General features: G+C 41.3%; 1 protein-coding gene across 1 annotated transcript in view; it reads right to left on the bottom strand.

Annotated features, from left to right (window-relative positions):
- Positions 1-3,505, bottom strand: part of wdr18 (WD repeat domain 18) — a 208,790-nt gene extending 205,285 nt beyond the window's left edge. Inside the window, exon 1 of the mRNA XM_043721023.2 lies at positions 3,278-3,505. Within this exon, the coding sequence (XP_043576958.2) occupies positions 3,278-3,490 (213 nt within the window). The 5' untranslated portion in view covers positions 3,491-3,505. The remainder of the gene's footprint in view (positions 1-3,277) is intronic.
- Between the last annotated feature and the right edge of the window lie 23,439 nt (positions 3,506-26,944).

The raw sequence follows: 26,944 nt of genomic DNA, 5'->3' as shown, positions 1-26,944 counted from the left end.
TTACTATCTACCAAAAAAGACAAATTAGGAAGTCATGTGAATGTTATCCAAGTTTGATGAGAAAATTAGATGGGAAACAAAGCTACAAAGAGGACGCAAAAGGATCTAAATTAGTTAAATGAATTGACAACATGGCAGGCTGAACATAGACTTTTTTTTTTAAGATTACTTAGTGTGGAAACAGGCCCTTCGGCCCAACAAGTCCACACCGACCTGCCGAAGTGCAACCGACCCAGACCCATTCCCCGACATTTACCCCTTCACCCAACACTGCAGGAAATTTAGCATGGCCAATTCACCTAAACTATACATTTTTGGACTGTGGGAGGAAACCCATGCAGACACGGGGAGAAAGTGCAAACTCCACACAGTCGCCATCAGTCTTTGGAATCTGGAAACATAAAAGGTTGTATTGTTGAAATTTTAGATTCTGAGCGTCTAACAGGTTTGATGCTCAGAAGCTGAAACCACTGGCTGGAGAGTCTAGGACATAGGAGTATCATAGTGACAGAGTGTAGGGATAAACCACTAAGGGCAGATATGAAGAAAAATACATCTTCACCCAAAGACTTTGTAATTATCAATCCCACACAGCTGTGGGTTCTCAGTCTTTGGGTATATGCAAGACAGATCGACACCAAGGGAATCAAGTGATTTTGGGATAATGTGAAAAGATGTAAATGTGATAAAAGATCATACGTGATACCCTGCAAGGTAAGCAGTGTAAGAGATCACATTTTCGTTTTTTTGAGATTGTTACTTGAAATGCAAGTTGAACTACAACAATTGCAATACCAGGAAAGTTTTAGTGGTGGTGTGAAGTTGCCAGTGTTGGACTGGGCTGGACAAAGTCAGAAGTCACACGACACCAGGTTCCAATCGAACAGGTTTACTTGAAATCACAAGCTTTCATCAGGAAAATCAAGCATTGCATATTATTGAGCTGTGCATTATAAACTCTTTACATAATTAAGAGGGGGAATGAGACTGAGTGGCACCAAGAACTTTTCAACTCAAGTTTTTGCCTGTCAACAACCTTCTGATTGTTTGAGCTGTAGTGTGTTAAAAAGCTAGACGTGCCAACAGCATCAGTGGAAAAAATATTCGCAGTCTGAAAGCATCCATTGAGATTCAGAATCCCTACAGTGCAGGAGGCCATTTGGCCTATTGAGTCTGCACTGAGCTTCTGAAAAGCATCCCACTTCGACCCAACCCGAGCACCTCCTCAACGATCCCCATAACCCCGCAAATATCATGGCGAATCTGCCTAACCTGCACATCCCTAGACACTACAGACAATTTAGCATGGCCAATCCATGTCACCTGCACATAGATGTACAGAATGGAAACAGACCCTTCTGTCCAATTTGTCCATGTCAACGAGATGTCCTACATAAATCTAGTCCCATTTGCCAGCACCTGGCCCAGATCTCTCCAAGCCCTTCCTATCATATACCCATCCAAATGCCTCTTAAGATGTTGCAATTGTACCAGCCTCCACCACTTCCTCGGTTAGCTCATTCCATACACACACCACCGTCTGCACGAAAACGTTGCCGCTTAGGTCCCTTTTAAATCTTTCCCCTCTCACCTTTAAACTATACCCTCCAGTTTTGGACTGCCCCTCCCCAGGGAAAAGACCTTGCCTATTTACTCTATCCATGCCCTTCATGATTTTATAAACTTCTATAAGGTCACCTTTCAACCTCCTACCCTCCAGGGAAAGTAGCATCAGCATATTCAGCCTTCTCCCTATAGCTCAGATCCTCAAACCCTGGCAACATGCTTTTAAATCTTTTCTGAACCTTTTCAAGTTTCACAACACCTGAACTGAATGCAGTATTCCAAAAGTGGCCTAACCAATGTCCTGTACAGCCAAAACATGACCTCCCAACTCGAATACTCAATGCCCTGACCAATCAAGGAAAGCATACCAAATGCCTTCTTCACTATTTTATCTACCTGCCACTTCACTTTCAAGAAACTGTGAACCTGCACTCCAAGGTCTCTTTATTCAGCAACACTCCTCAGGATCTTACCATTACCTGCCCTGACTTGACCTCTATAAGGTTACCCCTCAGTTTCCAATGCTCCAGGGAAAATAGTCCCCAACCTGTTCAGCCTCTCCCTATAGCTCAAACACCCTTGTATATTTTGAGACAGTTGATGGAACAGTGGAGCACATTATCAGTGCACTCTTCCTGGTTAGGTTGTGACAGACTTAATATGACCATAAGACACAGGAATGGGAGTAGGTCATTCAGCCCATGGAGTCTGCTCCACCAACAAAATAACAGCGGATCTGACAATCCTCAACACCACTTTGCTGACTTTTCCCTGTAACCTTTGATTCCATTACTGATTAAAAGGCCATCTCAGCCACTAACATACTTAAATGATTCAATTTCAACAGCCCTCTGTTGTAAAGAATTCCACATATTCACAAACTACAGAAGAAATTCATCTGGATTCTGGATGGTTAAAGTTTATGCCCGCTTGCCGATCCTGGGGATCTACTCACAGGTACCTGTGCGGGGGGAGTAGAAGTTGTTCTGAAATGCATGACCCCTTATTCTGAGATTATGTCCTCTAATCCCAGAGGAAACAAACTTTCCACATCAAACCTGTGAAATCTTCTAAGAATCTTCAATGTTTCAATTAGGTTACCTTTTCTTCCCAATAAAGTATAGGCCCACTCTACTCAACCTCTCATTTGTGAACCTTCTTTGGACTGCCTCCAATGCCAGCATATCTTTCCTCAGAAAAGGGGCTGAACACTGTTTATAATATTACAGCTGTGATCTGATTAGTTGTTATGTATAGTTTTAGCAAAGCCTCTCTATTCCCTTTGAAATTAACACCAACAGTCCATTTGCCTTCCCTGAATTTCGGTGCTAGTTTTTCGTGAATCGTGGCTGAGGGCTCGCAAATCTCTCTGCAGTTTAAAGACTCCTTACTCTTCCCGCTAAAAATCATAACCTCATATCTCCCCACATTATATTCCATCTATCAAGCTTCGGCCCACTCACAACCTATTCATATCCCTCTGCAGACTCTTTAAAGCAAATGGCTTGCTCCTACTTCCAATTTTTAAATACTTTAAGGTAATTTTACAAAGCAGCACATGCATTTGGTGTCAAATGGATTCTGGATGGTTAAAGTTTATGCCCGCTTGCCGATCCGGGGGATCTACTAACATGTACCTGTGCGGGGGGAGTAGAAGTTGTCTGAATCTCTAGCGGGGAAAGACCTCCTTCCCTATCAGTCAGTCACTCACCTTCCTCTGCAGTTCCCACACGCTGATGTAGTTCTTGCCGAGCTGCGCTCCCAGGAGATACTCGCCAGCGAGGGTGCACAGGCCACGGGCCGACGTGTTGCCTCCGCGGTAGCTGGTAAGCGAAGTCCCCGAACGCGGCTCCCAGACGTTGCAGTTCCATAGTGAACCTCCGGCGTCAGAACTCAACACCACCTCGAGCACCGACGCCGCCATCTTACGAGCTTTCCCACAATTCCTCCAGGCAAGGAGTAGCGAGGCAAGAGAGGCCGAGGTGTTACCATGGCAACGCCTGAGCTGGGTTGGGAAATTAGAATTAGTCAGACCCCACACACTTCAATTTGAACCACAAAGCTTTTTTTTAAATGTACATACAGAAACCGAAGAACAAAATAGTCTGCACAAAAACGATTGAGACATTAGAACGCAAAATGGCACTTGAGAGCAGGATATAAATCAGAGGCACAATCAATCAGAATTGGCTTTATGAACAATAACTTTTGAAAAGGTGAGATCGAAAACACGGACGAATTTAAAAGTTTCGATGGCAAAGATGGTTTTGGAATATTACGTCAAATGCACTCCGAACCAGAATCATTACGGTTCAGAAGCAGGCCATCCAGTCCATCCAAATGAGCATTATGACATATTTATAATTATATTATCCTTTCCCTACAAATTATTTCTATTAATAATCATCTAATGCGCCCTTGAACGCCTCTACTGAACTCGCCTCCATCACATTACCACGCGATATATTTCACATCCAATCTACTTGCTATGTCAAAATGGTTCTTCTCATTCTTTTGAAAACCCTTCTAAACCGATGTCCTCTCATTTCTGATCTCTTTAGAAGCAAGATCAACCTCTCTGTGTCTATTCTTTTTAGACCTTTCATGGTTTTGAAAAAATTCGTCAAATCTTCACTTAGCCTTCTCCAAGGAAAACAGTCCCCGTGTTTTTAATATTTCCTCATTATCCCTAAATCATTCTCATGAACATCTGCATTCAAGGCATGTGAAATGGCGGTTTCACTGGGCTAGTAATCAAAAACTCAAGCCAAGGTTCTGAGGAAAAGGATTCAAATCCCAACATGGCAGATAGATTTTTGAATTAAATAAAAACTAGTCTTTCTTGTTAAAACCCCATCTGCTTCACTAATGCCTTTAAGGAAATGAATTCTACCATCCTTACCTGGCCTACATGTGAACCCAGACAATAGGGTAAAGTTGCCATAATCCTACAGACACAATGAGCTGAATGACCTATTCCTGTACTGAACATTTTCAATGATTCTACAAGACCATAGGGCTACTGTCTCATTAGGGAGAGGTGATTGATGGACAAATACTAAGATATAGAATTAGAAGTTCCACTGGTAGGAGACTTGGACCAGAGGCACAGCTTGAGAGTGAAAGCACAAACCTTTAGAACGGAGATGAGGAGGAATTTCTTCAGGCAGAGAGTGGTGAATCTATGGAAGGCTGTGGAGACCAGGTTATTCAGGATATTTTTCAAAACAGTGACAGATATATTTTTGATTAATAAGGGATCAAGGGTTATGGGGAGAAGGCAAGAGAATGGGATTGAGAAACATATCAGCCATGATTGAATGTCAAAACAGACTCAATGGCCTAATTCTGCTCCTATATCTTATGATTTCACTATGCCTTAGTGATGGGGAGAGGTTTAGAAAGTCAGTCCTTCGTAGTAACCACAGCTTGTGCAGAAATTGAATCCACACTGTTGGCATCGCTCTGCATTACAGCCATCCAGTCAACTGAGCTAACTGAACCCTTTATACCTGCAGCAGGATGATTGATTCTTAACTGTGATTTGGGCAATAAATGCTGTGACACCCCATAAACAAATAAAAAAAGTCTCTCCAATGCATTTTTTGTTATCCTATATGATGATTCTATATCTATGATATCAATAATTTCTTTAAAACTATGACTAAATATATTTACAACGAGAAAACAAAATATAATTTTCAGTACTTAATTCTTGGCAATCAACCCTTGTTTGACTATTTGTTTCTGCCATTTGGTAATTGTGATTAAAGAGATGGACAGCACTGAAACAGACCCTTCGATCCAACTCATCCATGCTGACCAGATATCTTAAATTTGTAGTCCCATTTGCCAGCACTTGGCCCATATCCCTCCAAACCCTTCTTAATCATATACCCATCCAGATGCCCTCTAAATGTTGCAATTGTACAAGCCTCCACCACATTCTCAGTCAGTTCATTCCATATACGCACCACCCTGTCCGTGAAAAATTTGCCCCTTAGGTCATTTCTAAATCTTTTCCCTCTCACCCTAAACCTAAGCTGTATAATCCTGGACTCCCCCACCCCAGGAAAAACACTTTGTCTATTTATCCTATCCATTCCCCTCATGATTTTATAAACCTTTAAGGTCACCCCTCAGCCTCTGACACTCTAGGGAAAACAGCCCAACCTATTCAGCCTCTCTCTTTAGCTCAAACCCTCCAACTCTGGCAACATCCTGGTAAATCTTTTCTGAACCCTGTCAAGTTCACAACATTCTTCCAATAGGAGAAAGACCAGAATTGCACACAATATTCCAAAAGTGGCCCAATCAATGTCCTCTACAGCCACAACATGACCTCCCAACTCCCAGTCAATGCTCTGACCATTAAAGGAAAGTATACCAAACACCTACCTACCTGCAACTCTACTTTCAAGGAGTTACAAATCTGCACTCCAACGTGTTTTTATTCAGCAGGACCTTACCATTAGGTGTATAATCAACCAGGAGAATGTGAGGATTGCAGATGCTGGAGATCAGAATTGAAAAGTGTGGTGCTAGAAAAGCACAGCCGATGAGGCAGCATCTGAGGAGCAGGAGAGTTGACATTTCAGGCATGAACCCAGACCTACCCTGATTTGCCTTTCCAAAATGCAGCGCCTCACATTTATCTAAATTAAACTCCACCTGCCACTCGTTGGCCAGTTGGCCCATTTGATCAAGATTTTATAGAATTGTTACATTGCAGAAGGAGGCTATTCAGCCCATTGTGTCTGCACTAGGGCATTCTAACTTAGTACCAATCTTCTGCCATTTCCATCTAACCTGAATATTGTTTCTATTTAAGTAATTGTCTGATGCCCTCTTAGGATAATCCCCAATGCATATTCATGAATTTGCATCAGCAATGTAAGTCATTGTTATCAAAAGAAACTATTTAGGTTGCAACACTGAAAACATTAGTTCAATTTGAAAAATAGTTGCACTTTACCAACCCAATTGCCAATAAATAATTAACAAGCAATTCTTCAGTACGAGCCTCAATAAGTATTTGACTCTGTAAGGTATCACATGCATAAGTTGAATCCTGTCATTGTTAAACATTCATACACATTTACTTCCAGCAGGATTCATAGAACTGTTCCATCTTTACAGTACTTTGTGTGGCTTCAGTTCACTGTTAATTCTGACTCTCCAAGTCAACAACCGCCTGAGAAAAGCGCAAAAAGAAACAGGATAATTTAGGGAAAAAAATCCATTCTGATCCCCTAAAGGCATTCAATCAAACACCACAAGACGATGGTGACTACTTCTACATTTTCCTGTTTACCCAAATACTATTGATTACTTAAGATGGTCACCACAAGCCGTAGCTCTCTCACTGTCATCCTGACAAAGATGTAATAACTTAGTTTTGTTTGCAAAAGAATCCAAATAAAAGATAAATCTTGAGCCTTAATTTGAACTCCAATGATGGAGGAAGGAACGGTGTTATACAGAATGTAGAAAATGTAAACATGATGTCTTTTGGCAAGTTGGATTCCTGTAGACCTGGGAATTGTACATTAACCAATTGACTGACCACTAGGGGTCCCCAACTATAACTCTGGATCAGTGGTGCTGGAAGAGCACAGCAATTCAGGCAGCATCCAACGAGCAGTGAAATCGACGTTTCGGGCAAAAGCCCTTCATCAGGAATCGCAATGCTGCTCGTTGGATGCTGCCTGAATTGCTGTGCTCTTCCAGCACCACTGATCCAGAATCTGCAGTTATTGTTTTTATCTCGTCCCCAACTATAAGTCTGTCTCATGTTCTTGTTTGACACTTGCTGTAAACCTACTTATATTCTCTGGAAGGATTTTGTTTTTTTTTTAATTATTAGTTCATAATGACACCCTTTCAGAATTCCTGATGGACTTAATGGTCATTACTCTCACCAGATACTCTTTAATTGATTTCTTTGTAAATCATGCTGCTATTTTTACAGAAGCTTTGCAATGCTATATTTCTCTGGAAAGCTCACAATCCAGATGCTGTCACACAGTGCTTCAGTTGAAGTTTAATTGGTTTCTTTCATGTACAGTAGTTAAATTAACCCCATCTGACTTTTTTACTTCATAATCTTCCTAGTTTCCATCTTTGAATGATGTGCTTAAGCTGTAAACATAACCTCCATCTGACAGTCTGTTTAACATATCATCAATAATTGGTCACCATAATTTTCTTTTAGTAGTAACTAAACAATTGTTGTTGATCAGAGTACATTTATATAACACAGATGATTATTTGATGGCTATTCTAAAATATTAGATATATTTCATCAAAAAAATGCTGCTGTTATACACTGACCTAGGGATTCATTTCAGAGACTATTAAAATATGACTGAATTTAGTCAGTAAATTTTACAAAGGTTTAGTGACTACAAAGAAGCTCAAGCCACAAGGACTGAAAACTGTTTAACCATTTCATGACATGAAAAAAGCTTCCAACAAAAATACACGGCTAGTATTAAAGAACTAAAGAAGTAAACGTCAGTATAATAACAAGTTTGTAGACATTAAAGAGCAAAAGATCAAGTACCATTTTGGCCCGCTTGATTTCACAGGTCTTAGCATTGCAAACAAAATCAACATTTTAATCAAGCTGTTTTTATCAAAAGGACATTTTTTGCACTAATCTCACCTTCTCTGTTTCTAAGGTCATGAGTCACCCACCATTAACCTTTGAATACCTGTATTATAATGGACTCGGGCCTATGCATCTGAGGAATGAAGGTAGACCAGTATTTTAAAAGGATCCACCCCTCTGTAACCAAGTGCAGGTAATTGCTCAAAGGTAGACACCTGAATGTTTATAGCTATTTCCTATCCCATTAATAAGTTATGGGTGAAGCTGTACATTGCACAGAATGTTCTCCAAGGTTAATCAGTTTTGAATAAAAAAGCACACCGTGCTACATTTTGTTTCCTTTATAAAGCAATGCTTGCTCCAAATTTCACTGTTGTTTTTCAGGTTTTCCTCTATTTGCAGTTACGTGTCATTCCCGATGTAAGTAAATACCTGAACTAATTGAATTTAAACTATTTTCTTATCCTTCCCCAATTGCTTAGTATACCTATAAGAAAACTCAGTTTGATAATGAAGGGAAGGCACAAGATGCTCCTCACCTGTATAATATTAGAAGGACGTTTTAAGGTGGTCACACATCTCCTATAGGTGGATGGGGGTTGGGCAAAGGATAAGGGTGGGATATGGCAGGAGAGGAAATTCCTGCTGTGTCACTTTTCCAGTTATGCATAGTTAACTATTTATGTGGACATAGAACATTCGACTATATGCTCTGCAATCAGTAGTCTGCTGATGCTTCTGCTACTGACTTTTATGATTGTTGTTCTCGAAGTGGCTGTGGTGGGGAAGAGACTGTTATCCACCTCCTTTTGGAATATGCCTTTGTAAATAAAGTCTGGAGAGAGATTTTTGTTGAGTTTTATTCCAAGTGGCTCCATGAGGCAGGACTATAATTCTTAGGTTCTTCCCAGGGATGCAAACCAAGAAAACATCACTGCCAATGCACGACCATCAACTTAGAAACTTTTTCAGTCTATCCGAAACTTGATGGTCTTCCAGTGCAAGGATTTGTGTTGCCTACTGGCATATTCCAAGGGCTAGGCCTAAACTGAAAGTTGCATAAAAGCTTGGGGCAAATGCACAGAGGTGCAATGGGAAAATGTCATTGTGTAATGCTTTTTGTGTAACAAGAAGTTGAAAAACTATAGAATCCTTCTTCACCAAGAACATACATTGTAAACCAAGAATATTGAAAATATATTGAGGCATCTTAGAGTAAAACACCTCATAGCCCTCTTGTGGCACATTTGATTGTGTCTCTATTCCTGGTACGGGAGGCCTACTCCAGAGGTGTGTAATAACATCTCTGAACAGGTTGATTAGAAAAAAAAGGTTAGTTTTTAAAAACATGGTGTGTAGAGACTTTTATATTTATTGCAATTTCTGTAATTTCCATTTTGAAATGTTTTTGCCGTTGGAGATTCTATCTGATATAGAATGCACTTTGTAAATATTTTGTAAATGTAAAACAAGTGTGCTATTTTGGAAAGTGTAGGGGGTGATGGATTCTCAGGGGAACGTAGCATGAACAGCCAAGTTTCTGGTATTGAGACTACCTCTAGTGCAATGAGGGGTACGTCGGGTTCCAAGAGATCGATTGTGTTCGGGGACTCTCTAGTCCAAGGCACAGACAGATGTTTCTGTGGTCAGCAGCGAAAAATCAGAATGGTGTGTTGCTTCCCTGGTGCCAGGATCAAGGATGTCTCAGAGAGGGTGCACAATGTTCTCAAGGGGGAAGAGGGACCAGCAGGAAGTCATTGTACATATTGGAACCAACAACATACGAAGGGAAAACGATGAGATTCTGAAAGGAGATTACAGACACTTAGGCAGAAATTTAAAAAGGAGGTCCTTGAGAGTAGTAATATCTGGGTTACTCCCGGTGCTATGAGCTAGTGAGGGCAGGAATAGGAGGATAGAGCAGATGAATGTTTGGCTGAGGAGCTAGTGTATGGGAGAAGGATTCACATTTTTGGATAATTGGAAACTGTTTTGGGGTAGAAGTGACATGTACAAGAAGGATAGATTGGAAGGGAACTAATATACTGGCAGGGAGATTTGCGAGAGTTGCTCAGGAGGATTTAAACTAGTAAGGTGGGGGGGGCGTACATGGGACCCAGGGAGATAGTGAGGAAAGAGATCAATCTGAGACTGGTATAGTTGAGATCAAAGGCGACTCAAACAATCAGGGCAGGCAGGGACGAAGCAGAGAACAAGGTAGGACTGATAAATTAAACTGCATTTATTTCAATGCAAGGGGCCTAACAGGGAAGGCAGATGAATTCAGGCAGGGCATGGTTAGGAACATGGGACTGGGATATCATAGCAATTACAGAAACATGGCTCAGGGATGGACAGGACTGGCAGCTTAATGTACCAGAATACAAATGCTACAGGAAGGACAGAAAGGGAGGCAAGACAGGAGGGGGAGTGGCGGTTTTGCTAAAGGATAGCATTACAGCTGTACTGAGGAAGGATATTCCTGGAAATACATCCAGGGAAGTTATTTGGGTGGAATTGAGAAATGAGAAAGGGATGATCATCTTATTTGGATTGTATTATAGACCCCCTAATAGTCAGAGGGAAATTGAGAAATAAACCTGTAAGGAGATCTCAGTTATCTGTAAGAATAATAGGGTAGTTATGGTAGGGCATTTTAACTTTCCAAACATCGACTGGGACTGCCATAGTGTTAAGGGTTTAGATGGAGAGGAATTTGTTAAGTGTAACAAATTTGTTAATTTGTTACACAAGAAAATTTTCAGATTCATTAAGTGGATGTACCTACTAGAGAAGGTGCGAAACTTGACCTACTATTGGGAAATAAGGCAGGGCAGGTGACTGAGGTGTCAGTGGGGGAGCACTTTGGGGCCAGCGACCATAATTCTATTAATTTTAAAATAGTGATGGAAAAGGATAGACCAGATCTAAAAGTTGAAGTTCTAAATTGGAGAAAGGCCAATTTTGATGGTATTAGGCAAGAACTTTCAAAAGCTGATTGGGGGCAGATGTTCGCAGATAAAGGGACGGCTGGAAAATGGGAAGCCTTCAGAAATGCGATAATGAGAGGCCATAGAAATATTCCTGTTAGGGTGCAAGGAAAGGCTGGTAGGTATAGGGAATGCTGGATGACTAAAGAACTTGAGGGTTTGGTTAAGAAAAAGGAAGCAAGCATATGTAAGGTAAAGACAGGATAGATCGAGTAAATTCTTAGAAGGGTATAAAGGCAGTAGGAGTATACTTATGAGGGAAATCAGGAGGGCAAAAAGGGGACATGAGATAGCTTTGACAAATAGTGTTAAGGAGAATCCAAAGGGTTTTTACAAATACATTAAGGACAAAAGGATAATGAGGGAGAGAATAGAGCCCCTCAAAGATCAGCAAGGCAGCCTTTGTGTAGAGCTGCAGGAGATGGGGGAGATACTAAACAAGTATGTTGCATCAGTATTTACCGTGGAAAAGGACATAGAAAATATAGAATCTAGGGAAATAGATGGTGACATCTTGAAAAATGTCCATATTTCAGAGGAGGAAGTGCTGGATGTTTTGAAACAGGTAAAGGTGGATAAATTCCCAGGACCTGATCAGATGTACCCTAGAACTCTGTGGGAAACTAGGGAAATGATTGCTGGGCCTCTTGCTGAGATATTTGTATCATCAATAGTCACAGGTGAGGCGCCGGAAGACTGGAGGTTGGCAAACGTGGTGCCACTGTTTAAGAAGGGTGGTAAGGACAAGCCAGGGAACAATAGACCGGTGAGCCTGACGTCGGTGGTGGACAAGATGTTGGAGGGAATCCTGAGGGACAGGATGTACATGTATTTGGAAAGGCAAGAATTGATTAGGGATAGTCAATATGGCTTTGTGTGTGGGAAATCATGTCTCACAAACTTGATTGAGTTTTTTGAAGAAGGGACAATGAGCTGAGAAGTGGCAGATGGAGTTTAATTCAGATAAATGCGAGGTGCAGCATTTTGGGAAAGCAAATCTTAGCAGGACTTATATACTTAATTGTTTTGCTGAACAAAGAGACCTTGGAGTGCAGGTTCATAGCTCCTTGAAAGTGGAGTCACGGGTAGATAGGATAGTGAACCACACATTTGGTATGCTTTCTTTTATCGGTCAGTGTATTGAGTACAGGAGTTGGGTGGTCATGTTGTAGCTGTACAGGACATTGGTTAGACCACTGTTGGAATATTGCATGCAATTCTGGTCTCCTTCCTATCGGAAAGATGTCATGAAACTTGAGGGTTCAGAAAAGATTTACAAGGATGTTGCCAGCGTTGGAGGATTTGAGTTATAGGGAGAGGCTGGACAGGCTGGGGCTATTTTCCCTGGAGCTTTGGAGGCAGAGGTGTGACCTTACTAGAGGTTTACAAAATTATGAGGGGCATGGATAGGATAAATAGACAAAGTCTTTTCCCTGGGGTGGAGGAGTCCAGAACTAGAGGGCATAGGTTTAGAGTGAGAGAGGAAAGCTATAAAAGAGACCTAAGGGGCAACCTTTTCACACAGAGGGTGGTACGTGTATGGAATGAGCTGCCGGAGGAAGTGGTGGAGGTTTGTACAATTGCAACATTTAGAAGGCATCTGGACGGGTATATGAATAGGAAGGGTTTGGAGGGATATGGGCCAGGTGCTGTCAGGTGGGACTAGATTGGGTTGGGATATCTGGTTGTCATGGACGGGTTGAACCAAAGGGTCTCTTTACGTGCTGTACATCTCTATGACTTTATACAATTGTATCAAGTGGAACTTGTTGTATGGGATAAATTATATTTGCTTGCTCACATTGTAATATTAGAATGCATTTTTATAAATCTTATGTATAAAGTATATTTTTGCTAAACATAGGGCCATCATCAAGATTCCAGAAGGCACCAAGTACCCATGGAACTGAGGCCAAGATGCACTTTCATGTGAGGGAAAGAAATTGAGAAAATACATTTGGGCAGATTTATTTTAGTAACTGGTATTGGAGAGGTGGTTTGTTTGATGAAGGCAGAAGTGATGTTACTCATATCTTTTTTCAATTTGAGTTTTCAGTTAATAACAATGCTTGAGGAAGATTGAGTATTGAACTGAAATAGGGACTTTCACTTGTTATTTTCACTTGCTAGTGGTTGTTATTCAAAAAGTATCTGTCTATTCTACATTAAGAATATTTTGAGATATCAGGAGTTAGAATCCATTCAAGGTCACACAAACAAAGCACATCTCTGGAAAGTTTAATCATGGATAGCACTTCAGGAAAATGTGAAATAACATCCAGTCAATTTTATTTAAAGCCTCTGTTTGTATTTTTAATTAGCCATTCATTTAGTTCCATGATAAGGAATCTAAACTAACATCCAACTGGAAAACCAGCAAGACTGTTTGCTTATTTTATCTTTAACCAAAGCCAGGAGCACAAAACTCAGAAAAGGCGAAGCCCAGACTCTTGTCAAAGTTTACATTTATTGTTCAAGGCTTATTTTCACACACAGGCAGCTTTATTCAGGTTTGTCCAGAATGAGAAGAAGTTTTTGCCTCCTCCACCGTCAAATTGAGTTGCACATTGCAGGCACCCATTAAGTCAGCAACAAATCCCAGATACCCAATCAGTTCTGGGTGAAAACATTTTCCATCTTATCCATGCCACCTAATCAGCCATGATCGAATGGTGGAGCAGACTCTATTGACCGAATGTCCTAATTCTGCCCCTATATCTTATGAACTATCTGTAAATCTGTGTAATTGATTTCTGCTCTAGAGGAAACCAGCCTTCACTGTCTACTTATCTGGGCCTCCATAATTTTACACATCTCACAAGTCACCCCTTAGCCTCCCTGTTCTCAGAACAACAACCTTGGCCAATCCAATATGTTCTCATAGCTGTAATTTTTCAAGCATCATTGTAAGTCTCCTCTCCACTACCTCCAGAGCATTTTTGTCCTTCTTGTAATGTGACTAGACTATGACACAGTTCTGTGGCTCAGTTGACCAGATGGCTGATTTCTGATGCCAACAGCGGGGTTCAGTTCCTGTACCTGGCTGAGGTATTTGAAGGTTTCATCTTCTCAGCCTTGTCTGTCGTGTGGTTACCCTCAGGTTAAACCCCCACCAGTCATCTGTCTTTAATGATTAACTTGGCCAATGGGCCGAGGAGTGGCAGATGGAGTTTAATTTAGATAAATGTGGGGTGCTGCATTTTGGAAAGGCAAATCAAGGCAGGACTTATACAATTAACGGTAAGATCCTGGGGAGAGTTGCTGAACAAAGCCACCTTGGAGTGCAATTTCATAGTTCCTTGAAAGTAGAGTCACAGGTAGATGGGATAGTGAAGACGGCTTTTGGTATGCTTGCCTTTATTGGTCAGCACTTTGTGTCGAGGAGTTGGGAGGTCATCTGGCTGTACATGACATTGGTTAGACCACGTTTTGAAGATTGTGTACAATTCAGATCTCCCTGCTATAAGAAGGATGCTGTGAAATTTCAAAGGCTCAGAAAAGATTTACAAGGATGCTTGTAAATCTGTTGCCAGGGTTTGAGGATTTGAGCTATAGGGAGAGGCTGAATGGGACTACATTTAGGATATCTGGTCAGTATGGATGACTTCGACCTAAGAGTCTGTTTCCGTGCTGTACATCTCTATGAGTCTATCTATTTTAGCATAACCACAGTAATTGAAGATCGCATTCCAAACATTCTGAAGGAGAACATAGGCTCAATTTATTTAGAATTACATTAAACAAACTACAGATCTAAATTCTCACATCCTGTTAATATCCATTGGTTTCACATACTTCACGCATAATTGTGATACAAATGTCCCTTTTGGAATCTTCCATTGGCTGTTCTGTGCAACTGTCATTTTATACATTAAATTTCCCCAAAGTCTCAAAGGCTATAAGAGAATAATACACTGTAAAGTGTTTTTAAAAATCATAACCGAGTCATACATCATCTTTTTTGTATCACATTTAAGTATATAGATGTATTGGGGGAGTTAGTTAGCACAGTTAGCTAAAGGGTTGGCGATTGATGCCAACAGCTAGGTTCAGTTCTCATATTACCAATGTCAGTACCCCTAGATTAGAGAGAAGAGAAAGAAATAAACCAGGAGTCCCACTTACTAATTGCAGATTGCTGCCCTTTGACAGCAGGGTCAGGTTTGTCTGTGACACTCTACACAATTATTTAATCTTTGAAGAATAGATATATAATCAGAATTATGAACAACATCTAGCATTCACAGAACCAGTCACACCAAAAGTCAGCAATTCAATGAGAGGAAAGTAAAGGACAACATTTAAGGAGGGCACATTACCTCTGATCCAGATGGCCTGGGTTCAAGTTCCATCTATTCCAGAAGTGTGTAATAACAATTCTGAAGAGCTTCATTATAAATATTAGGAAAACATTTAATAGAAACAGATAAAATTGTCCACATTCATGTTTGCAGCCCATATAACACTAATTATAACATATAACTAATGACACAGATGGTCCTGCAATCAAAATTTAGAGATCTATGTAGATCTATGTAGAAATATCAAAAATAATCATCATTGATTTACTTTGGAGCATATGCAAGTGAGTTTTGAAATAAGAGGACAGAGCAGATGAACATATGAATGGAGAGTTGGTGCAGAAGGAAAGGTGTGACATTCAAAGAACATTTGGATCAATTCTAGGGAGCTGCAATTTGTAAAGACTATACAGGTTGCATCGAAACAGAGCTAGGGTTAGTGTTCAATGGTGTGATTTACTGGTAGTGTTGAGGGGGGTTTAAAATAATTTGATAAGATTACAAACAATATGTAATACTAGTGTGGGATAGCAAGATGCAATGTAAAGTCCAGAGAGGGGAACAAGTGTGTTGAAGAATTTCCTACTGCAGCACCATATGACCATAACACATAGGAGCAGGAAGTAGGCCATTAAGCCCATCGGGTCTATTCCACCATTCAATCATGGCTGATAACTTTTTCAACCCCATTCTCCTGTTTTTTCCCCATAAACTTTGACCTCCTTGATAACCAAGAACCTATCTACCTCTGTAGTAAATATACTCAATGACCTGGACTCTACAACCTTCTATGGCAATGAATTCCTCGTACTGGCTGAAGAAGTTTCTCCTCATCTCTGTTCTAAAAGGTCTTCTCTTAACACCTAGTCCTAATTAAGTCCTAGTTTCTCCTGCTAATGGAAATACCTTCCCAATATCCACTCTGCCCAGGCCATTCAGTATTCTGTAAGTTTCAATTAGATCCCTCCATTGAGTATAGAACCAGAGACCTCAAGCGTTCCTCATATGCTAAGTCTTTCATTCCTGAGATCATTCTCATGAGCGTCCTCTGGAACTACTCCATGGCCAGTTCATCCTTTCTGAGGTATGGTGCCCAAAATTGTTCACAATACACAATGTGGTCTGACCAGAGCCTTCTAAAGCCTCAGAAGTACATCCCTGCTTTTATATTCTCATCCTCTCAAAATAAATGCCAACACGATATTAGTCAAAGAGATGTACAGCACGGAAACAGACCCTTCAGTCTAACTCATCCATGCCGGCCAGACATCCTCACCTAATCTAGTCCCATTCGCCAGCATTTGCCTTCCTAACTACCGACTCAAACTGCAAAATGTTAACCTTCAGAGAATCCTGGACAAGGACTCCCAAGTCCTTTTACACTTCATTTTTCTGAATTTTCTCCCCATTTAGAAAAATGTCTATGCCTCTTCTTCCTACCAAAGTGCATGACCTCACACTTTCCCATGTTGTATTCCATCTGCCACCTTTTACCCTCTCTCCTAACGTATCTAAATCCTTCTACAGCCTCCCTGCCTCCTCAATGCCACCTATCTTTGTAGCATCTGCAAATGTAGCCAGAATGCCCTCAGTTCCTTCATCTAGATCATTAAAGTGAAAAGTTTGGTCCAAACATTGGCCTTTGTGGAACACCATTAGTCACCAGCTGCCACTTTGGGAAGGACCCTTTTATCCCCACTCTCTGCTTTCTGCCAGATAGCCAATCTTCTATCCATGGTAGTACCATGCCTCGAACACCGTGGATCCTTATCTTACTCAGCAGCCTCCTGTGCAGCACCTTGTCAAAGGCCTTTTGGGAGTACAAGTAGATAACATGCATTGGCACTCCTTGGTCTAATCGGATTGTTACCTCCTCAAACATTTCCAGTCCAACAAAAAAGGAATCAATATTATTTATTGTTTTTGTTCCTCCCGATGTAGTCTCCTCTACATTGGGGAGACTGGACGCCTCCTAGCAGAGTGCTTTAGGGAACATCTCTGGGACACCCGCACCAATCAACCTCACCGCCCTGTGGCCTAACATTTCAACTCCCCTCCCACTCAGCCAAGGACATGGAGGTCCTGGACCTCCTTTACCGCCGCTCCCTCACCACCCGACGCCTGGAGGAAGAACGCCTCATCTTCCGCCTCGGAACACTTCAACCTCAGGGCATCAATGTGGACTTCATCAGTTTTGTCATTTCCCCTTCCCCCACCTCACCCCAGTTCCAAACTTCCAGCTCAGCACTGTCCCCATGACCTGTCCTACCTGCCTATCTTCCTTTCCACCTATCCACACCACCCTGCTCTCGAACCTATCGCCTTCATCCCCACCCCCATTCACCCACTGTACTCTTTGCTACCCTCCCCCACCCTCCTCTCTGACCTATCACCTCCATCCCCACCCCGACTTACCTATTGTACTCTATGCTACTTTCTCCCCAACCCATCTCTCCACCCTGCAGGCACTTTGCCTCTATTCCTGATGAAGGGCTTTTGCCTGAAATGTCAGTTTTCCTGCTCCTCGGATGCTGCCTGAACTGCTGTGCTTTTCCAGCACCACTCTAATCCAGAATCTGGTTTCCAGCATCTGCAGTCATTGTTTTTAGCTAATGAAAAAAAGGAAGAATTGCTGGACTCAGTTCTTGGGAATGAGGTGAGAGAGATACAAGCAAAAGTATGGTATTAGGTGCTTTCAGTCTAAGAGGGAAAAGTAACAGTCTAAATTTACATTGTAGTGCATGTATAGGAATGTGATAAATAATGCTGGTGAGTTGAAAACACAGATACCCACGTGGTAATATGATCTTATAGCAATAACATAGAACTGGCTCAAAGAAGTGCAGGATTGTGTATTAAATATCCTTGGAAATAAGGTGCTTGGGGGGAAAAAAAGAAAAGGCGTAAAAGGTGGTAGTATTATGGAAATGACTCCAGTACTAGAGAAAAGATGCCCCAGAAAGTCAAGGACAGCCTTGATTTGGCTATAAATAAAGTGCAATTACATTTCTTGTTGTAATCTATTGGCCAGCAATTTATCTGAAAGATAAAGAGGAACAAAGAATTTACAAGAAATGCAAGAATGACAGAGTCGTTACAATGAGGACATCCATTATCTAAATATAAACTGGCTTAGTAGTCGAATAATGGCAGACATTGGCAAAAGGTTGCTAGAGTGTTCAGGAGAGTATTTTCTACGGCAATATGTTCCCTGTCCAAGAATAAAGAAGGCATTGCTGGAGTTGTTTCTTGGGAATGAGGTGGACCAAGAGGATCAAGTGTCAGATGGGAAACATTTAGGGAACAATGACCTGTGTGTCATAAAGTTTAGGGTAACTAGGGTAAAGGACACAGAGATCCCCATCAAGTATGCTCTGCCATTCATTGTGATTGTGGCTGATCAAACAAACACTTTTGACCAATTTTTCTGCATTACCCTTTGTTTCAGTGCTAATCAGATATCTATTAACTGCTACTTTAAATATACTCAAAAACTGACCTTTCACAACTCTCCAGGATAGAGTAGTCTGAAGATTCACAACCCCCTGTGTAAAATTAAATCTCCTCATCTCTGTTCTAAATGGCATTTGGTTCTAGGTTCTAGGCTCCCTAACCAGAGGAATCATCATACCTACATTAACCCTGGGTTAACTGGGTGCATATTCTCCAGAGTGTTGAAGAATGAAAGGTGATCTCACTGAAACCTGTAAGATATCCCTTTAGGTATCTTACATGTTTCGAAGAGATCACCTTTTATTCTTCAAAACTCTAGCCAATATGCACCCAGTTTGACCAATCTCTCTTCACAGGACAATCCCACCATCCCTGAAACAAGACTGGTGAACCATTGTTGCATTCCCTCTATGGCAATAATATCTTTCTTGAGGTAACAGCATGACCATAGTTGTCAGATAGCTGAACAGCTTGGGCTGCAAATAAGACAGAGAAAAACCAAGCAGACATGATGAGAAACAGATCTGCAGCAGTCAAAAACTCTTTCAGTTCTCTGCAGTAAGTCACTTTAAACATGAAGAAGACCAGCTTGTCTTTCCTTCAACAGATGCTAATTTGCAATTTTAAATAAATAAGTCAGAAACCTTTCATATGTGAAACAGATACCCCATGCCTATTGCAAACCAATGGAAGCATTCAGAAAAGGAGATTCCAGGAGAAATCTCAGATCAGCAAAACCAACCCAACAGATCATAGAGTCAGAGATGTACAGCATGGAAACAGACCCTTCGGTCCAATCCGTCCACGCCGACCAGATATCCCAACCCGATCTAGTCCCACCTGCCAGCACCCGGCCCATATCCCTCCAAACTCTTCCTATTCATGTACCATCCAAATGCCTTTTAAATGTTGCAATTGTACCAGCCTCCACCACTTCCTCTGGCAGCTCATTCCATACACCCTCTGCATGAAAAAGTTGCCCCTTAGGTCCCTTTTATATCTTTCCCCTCTCCTAAACCTATGCCCTCTAGTTCTGGACTCCCCCACCCCAGGGAAAAGACTGTCTATTTATCCTAACCATGCCCCTCATAATTTTGTAAACCTCTATAAGGTCACCCTTCAGCCTCCAACGCTCCAGGGAAAACAGCCTGTTCAGCCTCTCTCCATAGCTCAAATCCTCCAACCTTGCCAACATCCGTGTAAATCTTTTCTGAACCCTCTCAAGTTTCACAACATCTTTCCGATAGGAAGGAGACCAGAATTGCACGCAATATTCCAACAGTGGCCTAACCAATGCCCTGTACAGCCGCAACATGACCTCCCAACTCCTGTACTCAATACTCTGACCAATAAAAGAAAGCATACCAACGCCTTCTTCACTATCTTAACTACCTGTGACTCCATTTTCAAGGAGCTATGAACCTGCACTCCAAGGTCTCTTTGTTCAGCAACACTCCCTAGGACCTTACCATTAAGTGTATAAGTCCTGCTAAGATTTGCTTTCCTAAAATGCAGCACCTCGCATTTATGTGAATTAAACTCCATTTGCCACTTCTCGGCCCATTGGCCCATCTGGGGCGGCACGGTGGCACAGTGGTTAGCGCTGCTGCCTCACAGCGCCAGAAACCCGGGTTCAATTCCCGCCTCAGGCGACTGACTGTGTGGAGTTTGTACATTCTCCCCGTGTCTGCGTGGGTTTCCTCAGGGTGCTCCGGTTTCCTCCCACAGTCCAAAAATGTGCAGGTCAGGTGAATTGGCCATGCTAAATTGCCCGTAGTGTTAAGTGCAGGGGTAAATGGAGGAGAATAGGTCTGGGTGGGTTGCGCTTCGGCGGGTCGGTGTGGACTTGTTGGGCCGAAGGGACTGTTTCCACACTGTAAGTAATCTAATCTAATCTAATCTAATCTAATCCTGTTGTAATCTGAGGTAACCTTCTTTGCTGACCACTACACCTCCAATTTTGGTGTCATCTGCAAACTTGCTAACTGTATCTCTTATGCTCGCATCCAAATCACTTATGTAAATGACAAAATGTAGAGGACCCAGCACCAATCCTTGTGGCACTCCACTGGTCACAGGCCTCCAGTCTGTAAAACAACCCTCCACCACCACCCTCTTTGGGCCAGTTCTGTATCCAACCTTGTGACAAAAACTATAGAACTATTTTCCCTCTGTCCATGTGTTTCTCCCCCCCCCCCAACTATTTTGTTTGTCTGTCTGTCTAATGGAAATGTATATGGTGTTTAGTTTTTGAATTTGTAGAGCTTATTCAGCTTAGTTTAATTGTGTACCTGTAGCTAGAACCTAATCACATATCACAGCAATTTCGTGTTAGGTATAGAAACGTGGTCCATACTTTCAATCAAACAAGAAATCAAGTAGTTTGGGGATTTTGCATATTTCTTTTTAATAAACTAACTTTTGTGATGACTCTGAAAATTAGCAGGGCTTGATTTCCTTCACACGAGCCCAGTAAGGTGTGACAACAAGGTTTTATCCCTGTACCGAACATTTTTCAGGACAAAATAAGCCAACTGGCTATAAAACAGTGGATGTCTACCATCTATCACCCACAAACATAGGGAAAGACTCTCAAAACAATGACGAAAGGCTATTGTAACAAATACACACAGATTGGGACAAGGAATTAGCCTCAGCATTTTCTACCAGAGATTCCCCAAATAAGTATTTTAATCCTTTCAAATTGGTCTATGGCAATGAAATAAGAGTGTTAGATATTGGGTTTCCATTACCACAGTTATCATAAGCAGTCAACCAATTGTAAGCAATTTTCAGATAGTTTAATGAGTTTGCTAACAAGCAGAAGGGTATTAATAATTGGTTAATTTGACAAATAAAGGAATACTTTTCCAGTTCTGAAGCCATTCTGGAGAAAGAGGCTGTGGATTCTTATGGGTTGGAGTGGTGGAGTGTTCATCACTGACACTTTAGAGTTTTTTTTAATGGTAACGGTCTTTGTTTTTCAGTCAAACTCCTAGTCTACTTCGAAAAGGTATGGCTCAATCCCATGGACCCTCTGTTTTTTCTCTTTTCACCTGCTCCTGTTAATATACCTCACCGATCGGAGCCTTTTCAACCTACGACCACAGATAATTACTCGTGACATTAGGATGACCACTGTTCCCTTGCCCAACTCCATCGAAGACTAATTTTCAATCCTTCTAAGATCAAAACATTCTATTCTCCTAAACACTGCATTGATAATATGGTAATTTGTGCCTGATGGATCTTTGACATCAGTCCATTGGTACATCATGACCTTGGTTACCCTTGTAGCCTTTACTTTGTTTTTATATACTAGAGGTTTGTTTCATGCTTAGAGAAGGCTGGTTACCACATTAACAGAGTGAGATTTTACGTTACACAGGAAATACTAAATATGCAATACCAAAAAGAATTCAGGTTTAAAGGGTATTTCCATTTCCAACAATAAAATGGATTAACGAGACAATCCTAAAACAAAAGGATGAAGCCCCTATGTTGGATTATGTGTACATGTTTCGAGAGAGATTCACAGGATCATATAAAGACATTTAAAAACTTCACAAGCAAAAATGAAAGAGTGGGCAGACAATCATTTGATAATTAGAGCACTTCAATCACGAAACAAGGTATACAAAAATACTGAGGGAGTTAGATACTATGTTCTCATATTTACAAAAAGGATAACTGCAACATCTAGAAAGGTGGATATGTTGGCGATTCAGTGGAAATAAAACAACATCCTTTTTTTAAAATATATTTTTATTTAAAAATAGATGTTTTTGATGTTACAACAAATACAAAACAATACAAAGGAAGAACTCCAAAAAAAACCCAAACTGCCCTCATATACAAATGTATAAGTATACAAAGAAAAATATATTTAAAAAACCCCAACTAACTACTTAACTAAATAAATAATAACCAACAACAAACTAATGAATAGTAATAACTCAGCTCAGCCAAACAAAACACTCATATGTTTGCAGATCCCCCTCCCTGGATACTGGACTTGTAAAGCACAATCATTGTGGCTATATAAAAGCCCTTACTAGTGTGGCAGATAAATCCGTGTCCAGGTATTCCAAAAGGGCCACCATGTCTTATCAAAATTCTCAGTCTTGTAGTGTACCAGACTTCAGAAAGAAGTCCAAGGGACTTTCTCCAAAACAATCTTCCGCCAACCCGACAGACCTGGGGAAATTTCTTGCACAGAAGTGAGGATGTTGAAAAGTATTTTCTTATGCACATCTACAGGGAACACACTGGGCAGGCAAAGAAGAGGAGATCAGGTCCTTCTCTACCCTTAGACACAAAATCCTCTCCATTGCACCCCCAGCAGTGCTCCAGTATGTTTGAAGCCTACCACAGGACCAGGGACAATGGGTAAGAGTGCCTGTACACACCTTGCACTTGGAACATGTTTAAATTTTGACAAACAATCCAGAGCCAAATGGACCCTGTGGAGAATCTTCAACTGTAAAGCATTGCAAATTGATATCTTTCTTGCATTTTCCCAAATATCTTCCCATGCCTCTAAGGAGACCTCAACATCTAGTTCTCTCTCCCGCACCCTGCGGAGTCGATCTAAGGGAGGCACCCCCCAATTGCTGACAGAAAGTGTACTCTTAGCACTGAGCACCATCCTCCCTATGTCAGATTTGTAAGGATCAGTTAAAAGTGTATTTTTTCAGAATAAAATCCCTAACTTGAAAAAAAAATGAAAGAGGTCCCTGTTAGATAGCTTGTATTTTCGTGCTAACTGATCAAAGGACATCATTGTGTCGCCATTAAATAGATCACTCATGCAAGACACACTTCTAGCTGCCCAATGTTTGAATCCTGAATCCATCATCCCCAGTCAAAAATACAGCATACTCACTATAGGTGTAAGAGAAGATGTTTTGCCAACGAAATCTTATGTAATTTTGAACCCACTTCTGGAGTCAATATATTAGGATCTCTACGAATGGCTTCCGTCAATAGTTCAAACACCAATGTAAAAAGCGAAAGGGGATAGCCCTGTCGGCTCCCCCTAAAAATATTAAAATTGCTCGATCACACCCCATTGGTGATGGCCGCAGTGAGAGAGTCACTGTAGAGAAACATTACCCATCTTATAAAGACTTCACCCAAACCAAACTGCTCGAAAGTATAAAAAAGGTACGGCTACTCAACTCGGTCAAATGCCTTCTCTGCATCTAGAGAAATCACCAGTCCCTGTATTGATTATTGTTGACATGCTTGAATTACATTAAGCAGCTTCCTAACATTATTGGTGGATGTGCGGCTCTTTACAAAGCTCGTCTGGACCTCTTTAATAACAGAAGATAACACAGTCTCCAGCTTTAATGCAAGAGTCTTAGAGAGGATTTTAAAGTCCACATTTAAGAGTGAAATGGGCCTGTACGAAGCACAGTCCTCCGGGATCTTCCCTTTTTAAGAATAAGCGAAATATTGGCCTCTCTCAGAGATGGCTATATGAGTCATTGAACATGTTGAGCATTGGGCCTGACAGTATGTTTATAAATTCCTTATAGAATTTGCTGTGAAGTCTATCAGGACCGGGCGCCTTTTCACTCTGAAGCTGCTTCACAGCTTCCTGCAAGTCTTGCTCTGATCAGGAGGCATTGGGAAAAGATTCTTGTTTGGGGATCATGCCTGGGAGCCCCAGATCCTTGAAAAAAGGACTCCATTTTGGCTCTCCCCGCCTCACAACTCTCAGATTGGTATAACTCAGAGTAAAATCTTTGGAATGCCACATTAATCTTTTTGGAGTCACATATTAGGTTCCCAGACCCTTCCCTAATTGCCATGATGGCTTGAGGGGCGCTCTTTTTCCTGGTGAGATATGCTAAGTATTTGCTTGGCCTGTCACCATTCTCATATAACAGTTGCTTTGCAAAAGTAAGCTCCTTCTTTGCTGTCTGCATGAGAATGGAATTCAATGCAGACCGCAGTCCTCTATCGCTTGACCAACGAGGGCCTGTCAAAGTAAGCCTTCCCAGCTGCATTCAACCGTGGTTCAAGGAGATGTTGCTGCTCATCCTTCTGCTGCTTCCTACTGGCAGAGTGGGAAATAACTAACCCCCGGCTTAGGCTTTGGCAGTTTCCCAAAGGGCAGATGGGCTATTAACCGAGCCTGAGTTAATGTCTAGGAATGCCCAAAATTCCCTGGAGAAATAATCTACAAATTTATTATCCTTGAGGATAAAAGGATCCATTCGCCAGTGCCTCAGACCCATAGTACCATCCTTAATCTTTACCAACAGGTACACAGGAGCGTGATCGGAGATGGTAATATAACCAATCATACAAGATGCCACGAAGTTCAGGATTGCCACAGGGGTCAGAAAAAGAAATCAATCCTGATGTGACATCTGTGTGAATTGGGGTAAAAAAAGTGTAAAATCCATACCTGTAGGACAGAGATGTCTCCAGACGTCCACCAACCCTAACTCCACACACTGATCCACTAATTGTTTAGTTTGTACAGAGGGTATCAGGGGACCTTTGAGCAACCTGTCTACTGTGGGATCCATGAGACAATTAAAATCTCCTATAATGGTATGCCGAGGCTCGAAACTGACCAATTTAGAGAACGCATCTACCAGAAATTTGAGGGGATGTGCCGGAAGGCAATAAACATTTAAAACACCATACTCTTCCCAGTTTATCAGGGCTTTGAGAATTATAAACCTCCCGTATGTGTCTTCAACACACTCTAGTAACTTAAAATGAGATTCCTCTGAACTAATATAGCCACTCCCCTACTTCTGGTATTAAAAGATGAAAAGTAAACCTGATCAAAGCCATTCTGCTTTCTAAGACTTGAAAGTACCTTCTTCCTCTTAATTGGTGAGCAACTCCCCTTGATGTTCCAGGTACACCATTTAATCAATTCATTAGCCATAACCTTCTGCAGTAACATTTAAATTCCAGAGAGGAGGAACTTGAACCACAAATCACCAAGCCTTATTGTCACAAGATCCATCGGATATAAAAACTACACAAACTAAAACCACTACAGTTAATAAACCTACAAAGCTATTGAAGATTATTTACAACAGGAACCAAAAATCAAACAAACATATAAAGTGCCAATGGCACCAAATGGAGGAATCCACACCCTGCTCAAAGAGAGCAACTACACATCCCAAAACCCAATTTTCCATCCCACTGCCAAGACTGCAGCCCAGGCATTTAAATACCTGAACCAGGTATAAACTGTGCGTAAGTAGGCATCTAGCCATCCCAACCATTTCCCTCCCTCCTAGCTAGAGCCACACCGCAAACACAAGCAGAAAAGAAAGAAAGTACACCATGGAACAGCAATGTAAATAAAGAAGTTTTGAAAAAAAAATGCTAAACACCCCACCCATCCTTTAGTATAACTTAACTTAGAAATTGAAAGTACACATTTCAACCAATGCCAAACATTGGTTTAAACCAGATTATTACCAATAAAAAAAAGGTAAAGAAAGCCCCAACCAGACTTCCTCTGTTTTTTAAAGAAAAAAAACCAAAGGCATACCTAAACTACACGACTATTTGTACATACTAAATTGTCCAGATTAAGTTAATTTGTCCACAAAGTCTCTTGCCTTCTCCAACATGTCAAAGAGATATACGGATCTAAGGTGAACTAAAGCACCGCCGGATACCTCAAAGAGTACTGGTTCCCAAGCTCCCTCAGTCTTCTTTTGACACAGTCATAGAATCTTCTTTTCTGGATCACTGCCACTGAGAAGTCCTGGAAGAACACGATCTTAGATCCCTCATAAATTAGGGCCTTTGGATCCTTCCCCTAGATTCTGGAAGATTCCACGGTTCTTTCCTTATCTCTATACTGATGAAACCACACCAAGAGAAAACGAGGACGTTGACTCAGACCTGACCTCCGCACCGTGACCCAGTGAGCCCTCTCGATCTTCAAAGCTCTCACTCCAGCCTCCAAGTTAAGGAATTTCAGCAACCAGTCATCAATAAATTCTGTTGGCCGTTCACTTTCCTTAACC

This window comes from Chiloscyllium plagiosum, unplaced genomic scaffold (assembly GCF_037043375.1).
Source record: "Chiloscyllium plagiosum isolate Xiang-an unplaced genomic scaffold, Cpla_swu_hap1 HiC_scaffold_28, whole genome shotgun sequence".
NCBI lineage: Eukaryota > Metazoa > Chordata > Chondrichthyes > Orectolobiformes > Hemiscylliidae > Chiloscyllium > Chiloscyllium plagiosum.
This window is presented reverse-complemented; position numbering and strand designations above follow the sequence as displayed.